General features: G+C 66.1%; 1 protein-coding gene across 1 annotated transcript in view; it reads right to left on the bottom strand.

The window, feature by feature from the left end:
- Nucleotides 1–10192, bottom strand: part of ASIC4 (acid sensing ion channel subunit family member 4) — a 38581-nt gene that overhangs the window by 4464 nt on the left and 23925 nt on the right. The window contains exons 2-8 of the mRNA XM_019522677.1: nt 6144–6288; nt 5583–5710; nt 5288–5447; nt 5075–5131; nt 4673–4826; nt 4149–4240; nt 3729–3808 (exon numbers count right to left, since the gene is read on the bottom strand). Coding sequence (XP_019378222.1) covers nt 3729–3808; nt 4149–4240; nt 4673–4826; nt 5075–5131; nt 5288–5447; nt 5583–5710; nt 6144–6288 — 816 coding nt within the window. The remainder of the gene's footprint in view (nt 1–3728; nt 3809–4148; nt 4241–4672; nt 4827–5074; nt 5132–5287; nt 5448–5582; nt 5711–6143; nt 6289–10192) is intronic.

The following is a 10192-nucleotide window of genomic DNA, read 5'->3' as shown; positions in this document are numbered from 1 at the left end:
GAAGCTTGAGACAGTCCAGAGAAGAGCCACGCGCATGATCAGAAGTCAGGAAAACAGACCTTACGCCGACAGGCTGAGAGCCATGGGGCTCTTTAGCTTGGAACAGTGCAGGCTCAGGGGTGATCTGGTGGCCGCCTATAAGTTTATCAGGGGTGACCACCAGGATCTGGGGGAACGTTTGTTCACCGGAGTGCCCCAAGGGATGACAAGGTCGAATGGTCATAAACTACTGCGAGACCGTTTCAAGCTGGACATAAGGAAGAATTTCTTTACTGTCCGAGCCCCCAAGGTCTGGAGCAGCCTGCCATCGGAGGTGGTTCAAGCACCTACACTGAACACCTTCAAGAGCAAATTGGATGCTTATCTTGCTGGGATCCTATGACCCCAGCTGACTTCCTGCCCTTTGGGTGGGGGGGCTGGACTTGATGATCCTCCGAGGTCCCTTCCACCCCAAATGTCTATGAAATCTGTGAAATCTATGAAACTTGCTGTGGGTGCATCCATCCCATCTCCCAGGTTGTTGATGAAGATATTGAACAAAGCTGGCCCCAGGACTGACCCCTGGGCACTGCCTTTGACACCAGCTGCAACTAGACATCAAGCCATTGATCACTACCCTCTGAGCCTGATGCTCCAGCCAGTTTTCTATCCACTTTACAGTCCACTTATCCAACCCGTACTTCCTTAGCTTGCCTGTGAGAATGAAGTGGCAGACCGAATCAAAAGCCTTGCTAAAATCAAGGTCCACCTCGTCAACCGGTCTCCCCGCATCCACAGAGCCAGTCACCTCATCACAGAAGGCAATCAGGTTGGTCAGGCATGACTTGCCCCTGGTGAACCCGTGCAGACTGTTCCTGATCACCATTTTCTTCTCCAAGTCTGTCCATGTCCTTTTTAAAGTGCAAGGCCAAAAACTGGGCACAGGGCTCCAGGGGAGGCCTCCCCCGTGCTGCAGAGCAGGAGAGTCACTGCGCTGTGTTGGCAAGTGCCACGGCCGTGCATACGGCCCCGGAGGCTGCCGACTTTCGTCCCAAGCAGAGCGCGCTGCCGGCTCCTGTTCAGCTCTCGGCCCCCCCTGGCCCCTTTCTGCGGTGCTGCCGCCCGGCCGGTCCCCACCCAGCCTGCCTCTGCATGCCAGTCTCCCGACCCCATGCAGGACTCAGCTCTTGTCCTTGGTGAAGCTCCTCTGGTCGCTGCTGGACCATTTCCAGCTTATCCAGGTCACTCTGGATCCCAGCCCTGCCCTCAGGTGTCCGTACCTCTGCCAGCTGGGTGTTATCCTCTAATGCACTGGGCATGCCCTTGCTCCCAGTCTCCAGTCATTAACGCAGGCATTAAACAACATGGACCCCCGGACAGACCCAGGGAGCCCGCTGGACACATGGAGCCATTGGTAAGGACCCCGTGAGCACAGTGGTCCAGCCTGTCCTGCATCCATCCACAGGACTTCCACCTCGTCTGAGTTTCTCTGTCTGATTAATGACAATGACATGGCCTTGCTGAAGTCAAGTTCTGTCACATCCACTGCTCTCCCCATCCACGGAGCCGCTCCTCTCATCACAGAAGGAAGCAGGTCGGCCAGGCGAGACTTGCTCTCGGTGACTCGGTGCTGGCTGTTCCTGGTCACCTCGTTCTCGTCTCGCTGCTTCCCAATGGACTCCTTCAGCTGCGGCTCTGTGATCTCGCCAGCTGTCGAGGTCAGGCCGCTTGATCTGTAGTTCCTTGTAACCTCCTTCTTCCCTTTCTTAGACACAGGAACAATGTTTGCCCTTGTCCCATTGTCCGGGACCTCACCCGGCCTCCATGAGCTCTCAGAGGAAAGCCGATGGCTCCAACATGACCTCAGTCCTGCCGACATGAAAGCATCTGGCTTCTCTAAGTAATTCCTAACCTGCTTGAGGCCGTTTCTCTCTGTTCCTATCTGTGCTGCCAGCTGCGCCCGTCGGCCGGGGGCGTCTCTGTGAAGACCAGAGTGACAAAGGCATTAAATGTTCAGCCTCCCCTGCATGGCCTGTGGCCCGGTCACCTTCTTCCACACCCTGCGAGGGACCAAGGGTTGCTCTGCTCTTCCTCTCGACATACTTGCATGGTCCCCATTGTTGTCTCTTGCGGCCGTTGCCAGCTGCACCTCCACAACTCGACCTCCCTGCATGCCCCTGCGGTGCCCCCATCCTCTCCCCTAGCGCTGCCACCACCACCACCACGTTCCCCCTCGCTGCAGCCTCCTTTCTGCGTTCTGGCTCCCTGAGATCGCCGGCAGCCAGGCCAGTCTCCTGTGGCACTGCCCATCGCCCTGCCTCCCGGCCCCGAGTCTGATGTGCTGCGATGCTGTTGTGTTGTTAGCACCCGGCACCTTCCCCATCCCATCCTCAACCTGCTCCTGCCTGCGTGTGAGCAGCAGGATGAGAACAGCTCCCCCCTTGCTGGCTTCTCCCCCACCACCACCCACACATCACCCCCAGCTCACGCCAGGCCTTGCTGGACGGTCTGGGCCCTGCTGTCTCCCGATGACCCTCGAGACCAGGGCCTCGTCCTCTCCTGCTCCTGGTCTGCAGGCTGCAGCAGCCGCCCCCCATGAGGTCCCAGCTGCTCCCCCTCTGACCCTCACCCGGCTCTCCCAGCCTCTCCTCCACCCCGTGCTGCGCCTTCAAGCACGCGGACATCGCTGCTAGAGAAGGGGCAGTGCCTCCACTACCCCCATCCTTCCCGAGCGAGCTAGACCCATCCAGGGGTGTCTTCCCATCGCGTGAACTGCCCCCTCATCTCTGTCGTCCCAATGGCATCATCATCTTCTGCTTGTTTGAGGACCCCCCGGCTGGGCAGCGGGCTCGGGGCAGCAGCTGGGCAGGGGGGACGCTGAGCCTGCACTCATCTCCTCCCTCCTCGCAGCACCTTCGAAAGATCCTGCACCACCCCGGGGGCCTCAGCAGCCCGCTGAGATTCGCTGATCTCGATCACGCCTGGCCAAGCTCTGCACCATTATCCAGCCTCTCCTTGGGCCCTCCTGGGCTGCAGAGTCCCTCCAGCCCCGGCGTCTCCCCTGCAGCTGCCTGCTTGGGCAGCACGGACGTGTCTCCCCAGATCCAAACTCAACCTGCCTGGCTGCAGTTTCCAGCTATGGGCCGCATCCTGCTCCCAGCAGCAGGAGAGAAGCTGCTCTCCCTCTTCCCTGAGGAGCTCCCAGGTACCAGTCAGCTGCTCCCACGTCCCTCTGCAGCCCTTTCCTCCCAGCAGAACATGCCCGGCTCCCTCGGCCTCTCCCCACAGGACTTGCCCCTGACCCCCCTGTTGCTGCCTCTGCCCCCTCCAGCTTCTCCACGGGCTTCTTACAGCGCAGACCCTGGAGCTGCCCCCAGTGCTCCAGACAGAGCCTGGCCAGCGCCAAGCAGAGAGCATGCCCACGCTGACACATGCACAAGTGTATTCACACATGCACACGCATATCTACACTCACACATGGACAGGTGTGTTTATGCATGCTCACGAGCACTCACAGGGCAGCAGCCAGCCCTCCACTGCGCCCGTGCAGAGCAGAAGCTCACCCAGAGGAGGGGAAGAGGCAAAGGGAAGCAGAGGCTGTGATGGCGCCTTGCTGTAGTCCCAGCCTCAGCCCCAGCCCCAGCTCCCTGGATGCCCAGGGCAGCGCTGCTCACCCAGGCCCTGCCCCAGGGCCCCGTGCTCAGTGCTGCTTGTGGCTCTGCCCAGCGCGCTGCCGAGCCAACACTCACCTCGTACACGTAGTCCAGGATCTCCAGGACAGTGAGGATGCTGGCACCAATGAACAGCCCCATCTGCCCCCCGATGTCACCTGCAGGAGGGGGCACCAGTTACGGGCAGCGTCGGAGCCAGACTGGACCTGTCCTCTGCACACAGGAGCCAGGACAGACCCCAGAGCTTGGGGAACAGGAGCAGGACAGGACGGGGCCAAGGGTCCCTGGCATACCCACATCTCAGGAAGGCTCAAGGGCTGCCCCCTCCTTCCCCTGGGTCAGGGTGAGAGCGGGGCTGGTCTCACCCACCCACCGATGCGGGAAGGAGCAATGGGGGCTGGAAGGGGCTGGAGACTCCTCGGGCCCTCCATGGAGCTCCGGAGCCGGGTGCTCGAGCACGGCAGCTGCAGCGACGGGGCGCAAGATGCCGCGACTCACCCAGCAGCCCGGCCAGGTCATAGGCCTTCTTCTGCTCGATGGCCTCATAGTTCAGCGCCTCAAAGAAGATGTCCAGCACCAGGAAGTTCTCTCTGCGGAGCCGGAGACGCAGAGGTCAGTGCAGGCCTGGGCCCAGCACACATCTGCCAGGCTCTGACACATGGCCTCCAGAGCCCGGCACCCTCCTGCCAGCCCCGGCCTGGCATCTCCACCATCCCCAGCCAGGTCCCCCACTCCCACCAGCAGCCCCGTCTCCAGCCATGGCCGAGAGTGCGGGGCTGTCTCTGGACGTTGTCAGAGACCACCAGAGCTGCTCTGCAGGGTGGCTGGGGAGCACTTGGGGCCTGATCTGCTCCCTGGACATTCGGTGCAGGGCTGCCGGCACCGGGGGCCTGACGGGGGTCCCCGGCAGTCTGCAGGGAGCAGGCACAGGAGCCTGCAGAGCTGATGCTGGGTGCTGGGCACGGAGGTGGCAGAGGTGCTGGACTGGGGGGCATATCGTGCCGTGGGGCTGGGGGTCTCACCGGATGTAGGTCTCATTGCGGTTGTACTTGCGGGCGAGGTAGCGGGCAGAGCCCTTGCTGGGGATGCGCACCATGGAGATCTCCTTGCCGTAGCGCGTCAGGTTGCAGGGTGTGGGGCAGCTGCAGAGCTCCCGCGTGTCCTCCACAACCGCGTCTGCTGGCACAGGCTGCTGTGGGCGCCGCCATCACCTGCGCCCAGCCCCTGCCCAGCCCAGCCCCCCTTCCTGCTGCCCCTGGTCCCAAGCACTGCCCCCTCCCAGTGCCTGCAGCCCCCGCTCTACCACCCTGTCCCCACACTGCCCCTGGCACAAGCCCCTTCCCACGAGAGCCACAGCATCAACCTGTGCCCCCCTCCCCTGGTGCCCCCAGCTGCCACAGCAGGGCCATGCCAGGAGTACTTACCCAGCGTGTGGTCGGCACACTCAATGTACACATTGGGGGAGCAGATGGACTCATTCCCTGGCAGGGGGAAGTTGGTGAGAGATGCCCACAGGGCCCAGCCCCACCAGGACACATCCTCCCTGCACTGCCCCTGCCCCAGGGTACCCGGCTGCCAGGGGCCAGGCCACGCAGACGGCCAGGGGAGGGCACAGGGCTGGGTGCAGCAGCCCCTACCTGGCATGTGGACCATGCGGCAGTGGCAGCTGTGCACCACGGCCTCCTTCTCGCACTGCAGGCGGCAGGCAGCAATGCTGTAGGTGTCGTAGCCCGGCAGCGTCTGCTCCCCCGGCACACTGGCCCGGCAGCTGCCCCATGGCTGGGGCAGGTATGTGAGCTGTGGGACCGGAGCAGGGTCAGGGCATCTCCTGCGCGCTGGCTCAAGCACCCAGGAGGTGCCTACCCCGGCTTGGAGCGGGGCCCAGAGACACTTCCCAGACTGGCCCCCTCCCCTGTCCCTGCCCCATCTCACCCGCTGCTCCTGGCATGACACGAAGGTCTGGAAGCCGGGGGAGACGCCGAAGCCGAGCTGGTGGATGTAGGGCGGCTCGTCCTGGCTGTGGATCTGCACCCGGATCCCGGCCTCGAAAGACGTCTCATCTGCAGGACGGAGGCAGGCCGGGAGGTTGGCATCACCCAGGAGCAGCCTGGTCACCCCAGCACTGTCCCGGCCTGGTGCAGCCCCCCTGCCACAGCAATGCTCCCCAGGGCCCCTGCACCTGGCTCCCCATGCCCCAGCCCTCCCAGCCAGACCCCAGACTTTAGCATGACATGTGCTGCCTCTGCTCCCACAGCCCTGGGAGAATGGGGCTGACAGGGTCAGGGGAGGGGGACAGGGCCCCCAGCAGCCCCCAGACCCGTGCATCCAGGACCTGGCTCCTGGAGACCAGCTGCTATAAACCCAGCAAGCCCCAGTCCCTGCCAGCTCCCACATCCCCCTGCAGCAGGCTCTGGCCCCCGTGCAGCATCCCCTCCGCCCCCGCCAGGAGCCTGCTCCAGCCCCGCTCTGCCACCCCCCGGCACTGGGTCTCACTGGTTTCCCTCCAGATGGGCAGGTATTCCTCCTGCTGGATGTCCAGCATGATCTCCAGCCCGTTGCCCATGCCGCCCTGCCGGGCCACGCGTGGGTTCCTCCGGTCCCCGTTGAAGGTGTAGCACTTCCCGTAGCGTGTGTAGACCTGCGGCGAGACGGCGAGTTGGCACGGCTGGTGGTCATGCATGGGGCTGGGGCCATCACTGCTCCCCAAGGCCCCGGTTGCACCCTCGGTGCCTGGGATGGGGATGGGGGCAGAGGAAGGGCACGGCACAGAGCCCCAGTCACTGCCGCAGCCTGGGCCTGTGACAGCCAAGGGCAGGTCTGTTCCCTGGTCTGGGCCCTGCCTCCGCAGGAGGAGAGACCAAGGAGGCCAGACCTGGGCAGCCCGGGAGAGACACTGGAGGGAACACGAGCAGGGTTTGCACTGCACTGAATGGGGAAGGGAAAGTCCCCAGGATTTATTCCTGCCTGTCTCTGCCCAGACAGAGCAGGGGTCCCGGCACAAGACGAGCAGGCCGGCATGTGCAAACTGAGCCCAGGCCATCCTGCCCCCCCACGAGGCATTCAAGGGGGGACTTGTGGCCCCAGACCTGACGGAGCTGAGAGCACAGCCGGATCCACCGGGGACCGGACATGTGCGGGGAGGAAAGGGGCGCGGGGAGCGCTGGGGCAGGGAGTGAGGGGCCCGGCCTCTGCACCAGCCCTGCCGGGACCCTCCGTGCTGGAGGAGCAGGGGAAAGCCCCGCTCGGCCCCAGGGACTCGCCCGCCAGCTCCACTCTGCCCCCGGACACAGGCCTCTTTGTTGCCTGGGGACCTGGGCCCATGCGTGCAGGGAAATGCTATGTGGCTTCCCTGGAAAGGGAGGACGCGAGACTGGCAACAACTGGGCGCTGGGGACCACTACAGACAACAGGGACGGGAGCCACGGGCAGAGGTTGAAACCGAGTCCACGGCGGGCACAGAGCACAGCTCGCCGCACGGCCCCTCCAACGGGCCCAAAGAGCCAGTGGATGCTGCCAGGTGATGCTCTGCTAGGAGATGGGAACACAGTAGGCCAAGGAAAGTGGCCCGCAGCCCCCAGGGACCCCTGGCCAGAGCCTCCTTCAAGGTAGGACGCAGCCAGCCTGGTCAGGGCCAGGAGGAGGTTGCCTGGGAGGCCCCAGCGCTTGGGGCTGCGGACAGGGAATGCGTCAATAAACAGGCTCGGGGAATGGTGCAGCCAGAGCCCGGCAGGAGGCGGCGCAGGGGCTGCAGCCTGGCATGCTCCAGGGCCGCATGTGCCAGGGTCTCCCTCTGCTCGTGGCAGGGGCAGGGGCGTCCGTGAACCGTGCTGGACACACGTCCGTGGCCATGGCTCTGGGCAGGAGCCGCCAGCTGAGGTCCCGGTGGCTCGCGGGATCAGGGTGGAATGTACAGGCCCATCCACCCGGGACCCTCGTCCTCGCTGAGCCTGTCCCAGCGCTTGGTGTCAGGCGGGACTCGAGGACGGGCTGGGGAGGGCGTGGAGCTACACGGGCAGGCGGAGCAGCTTGTCATTCCCCGGGCTGCTGAGATGGGGGCAGGGAGCACCGCGGGGTCCCACAACGAGCTCCGGCGGCTGGGGGGTGCTGGGGGACGGGGATGGCCCTTGCACAGGACCTGGTCAACGCAGGCAAGGGCAGCATCCGGCTGGGTGGCCTTGACCGGGGCACCCAGCACAGGGTCACGGGATCGGGGGAGCGCGGCCGCCTGGGGAGCCCCAGCTGGACAGGTGGGAGGGCCGGCGCTGTCTGTGCAGGGCTCGGCCCCACCAATGCCAGGGAGGGGCTCTGGGGTCAGACCTGCCTGGGCCCAGCCCCGCCACCCCCGGTAACTGCCAGGCAGAGATCCCGGCCCCAGGCCCAGACGCCAGGGGCACAGGAAGCCGTGGAGTCAGACCCACCTGCAAGCGTGGGGCTCCTGCAGCCCTCCGGCACCAATGCAGGGCAAGCTGGGGAGAGGGCTGTGCCCACCCCTGGGGCAAGATGGTGTCCTGGCCCCTGGCATGCAGCGAGGCAAGGTGCGAGCCACTGCCTGAACCCTGCCCTCACAGGTGCCCCTACCCCTCCGCCGGCACCCGGACACCCCACGCACCACCTGACCTGCCTGTCTCTCTGGGCGTATGCCCCACAGCCCCTCAGCAGCTGTGAGTGGGTCAGAGGCACAGGGAGATCCCCAGACAGTGCCCGGCCCCAGCACCTGAGCCCAGGCCTGAGCCCCCGAGGACACGTGGAGTCTCCCCTCGCCCATGTGCTGCTGAGAAAGGCCCGAGCCCACGAGCCCCACAGGCTGGCGCTGACCCAGCCCCTGCCCTGGTCCCCAGTGGTGCCCGGCGACTCACGGGGGCGAAGTGCTGGGGGCCGCAGGGCTGGCGGCGGAAGCGGCAGGCGAGCAGCATGTCCTCGATCTGGTGGCCCAGGCGGTGGAAGAAGCTCTCCATGGTGCGCTCCGAGGGCCGCGGCGGCAAGAAGCGTGAGTAGTTGGCCAGGCGGCCGAGCCAGCGGCGCCGGGACTCCGGCAGCGCCTCCAGCAGCGCCGGCACCAGCGAGCGGTCAGGCCGGGCCAGGCCCAGCCACTGCCCCACGGAGTACAGGTCGGGCCGCGTGAGGCGCGGGAAGCGCACCGGGTTGTTGTTGCACAGCGTGACAGCCGGGAAGCGCCGGCGCAGGGCGTAGGCCAGGTGCGCCCGCGTGTGCACGGGGTGGCCCTGCAGGTAGCGCACGCGGTCGCTGCACCAGGTGCAGAGCAGGCCCAGGCAGGCCAGGACGGCCAGGGCCCAGAGCAGGCGCCGGGTGCGGGACGGCGGCCGCCAGCTCAGGTAGCGCAGGCCGGGCAGGCGGGTGCTGCGCAGGAAGCGGGCCAGGGAGCCGCGCGGGGGCGCGGGTGAGGGCGGGGGCGAAGGCGAGGGCAGGTGCTGCCTGCTGGGGCAGCAGGCAAGGGGCAGCGGCATCGCGGTGGAGGCCTGTCCTGGACGTGTCCTGCCTGCAGTGGTGGGGGGGGCTCGGCCCCTCCTGGGAGGCTGCTCGGTCTCAGCCCCCCAGACCCAGCGCCACGCAGGAGCCGAGCGCAGCAGGCACCTCCCCGAGGGCTCCAGCGACAGCAGGGAAGGGGGGCCAGTACCGACGGACGCCCTCCCCCAACCACAATTCAGGAATGGAAAATTCCTCCTGGGGCTGGGCTGGGCCCTGGGCAGCCCTGGGGGTGGGGCCTGGCAGCGCCTGGCGCAGGGCAGAGACCCCGGGGCAGCTCCTGGCCCCTACCTGCGCCTGGCGCTGTCTCTGGGAGAGCCCAGCTCAGCCCCTGGATGCCAGCCACGTGCCCAAGAGTCCCCGACGGGGTCTATCCTGCAGCCGGTGCCCGGACGCAGAGCGAGCTGTCTGTGCCTGTCTCACCCAGCGCCTCCTGCCCCAGCACCCACATCGGACCCAGGCTGGGGGAAGCAGAGCCAGTGCCACCAGGCCCGGGCTCCGTGCGGCTGGCGTGGGTGCCCGTGGTGGTGATGCGGCTGCCGTGGGGCCTTTGAAGTGCTGGGGGGCTGGGGGTGGGGCTGCGATCAGAGCGCTGCGCCCCCGATCTGCTCCTCAAAGGGAGTCGCTGTCAGCGGAGCCGAGACGCCCGTCATCCTTCTTCAAAGCTGCGTCGCCGTCGCCACGCGGCAGCCTCTGATCAGCCGCTGCCGCAGCCCCCTGCTCCCCGCCCCCCCAGCAACACAGGCGGGGCGGTGGGGGCCCCTTCCCTGGGGCAATGCCACGGCCACAGAGCCAGGCCAGCCTGCCACATGGTGCTGTCCAGAGGGGCCGAGCGCAGTGGCTGCCCCGTGGCCCTGGGAACACTGGAGGGGAGCAGCCGCCAGCGCCTGGTTTGCTGCCAGGGACTCAGACGGGGACATCCTGCTGTCCCGGGGTCCCTCTCTTGCTGGCTGCAGCGAAGAGGCACTGACTGCAGCAGGTGCTGACGGCTCTCTGTGGCCCCTGCACCACGGGCATCCTGCCCACGGCCCCGCCTGCCCTGCTCCCTAGGGCAGGGC

This window comes from Gavialis gangeticus, unplaced genomic scaffold (assembly GCF_001723915.1).
Source record: "Gavialis gangeticus isolate Ggan-Ray unplaced genomic scaffold, GavGan_comp1, whole genome shotgun sequence".
Taxonomy (NCBI): Eukaryota; Metazoa; Chordata; order Crocodylia; family Gavialidae; genus Gavialis; species Gavialis gangeticus.
The sequence above is the reverse complement of the archived record's forward strand: the minus strand, read 5'-3'. Positions and strand labels throughout refer to the sequence as shown.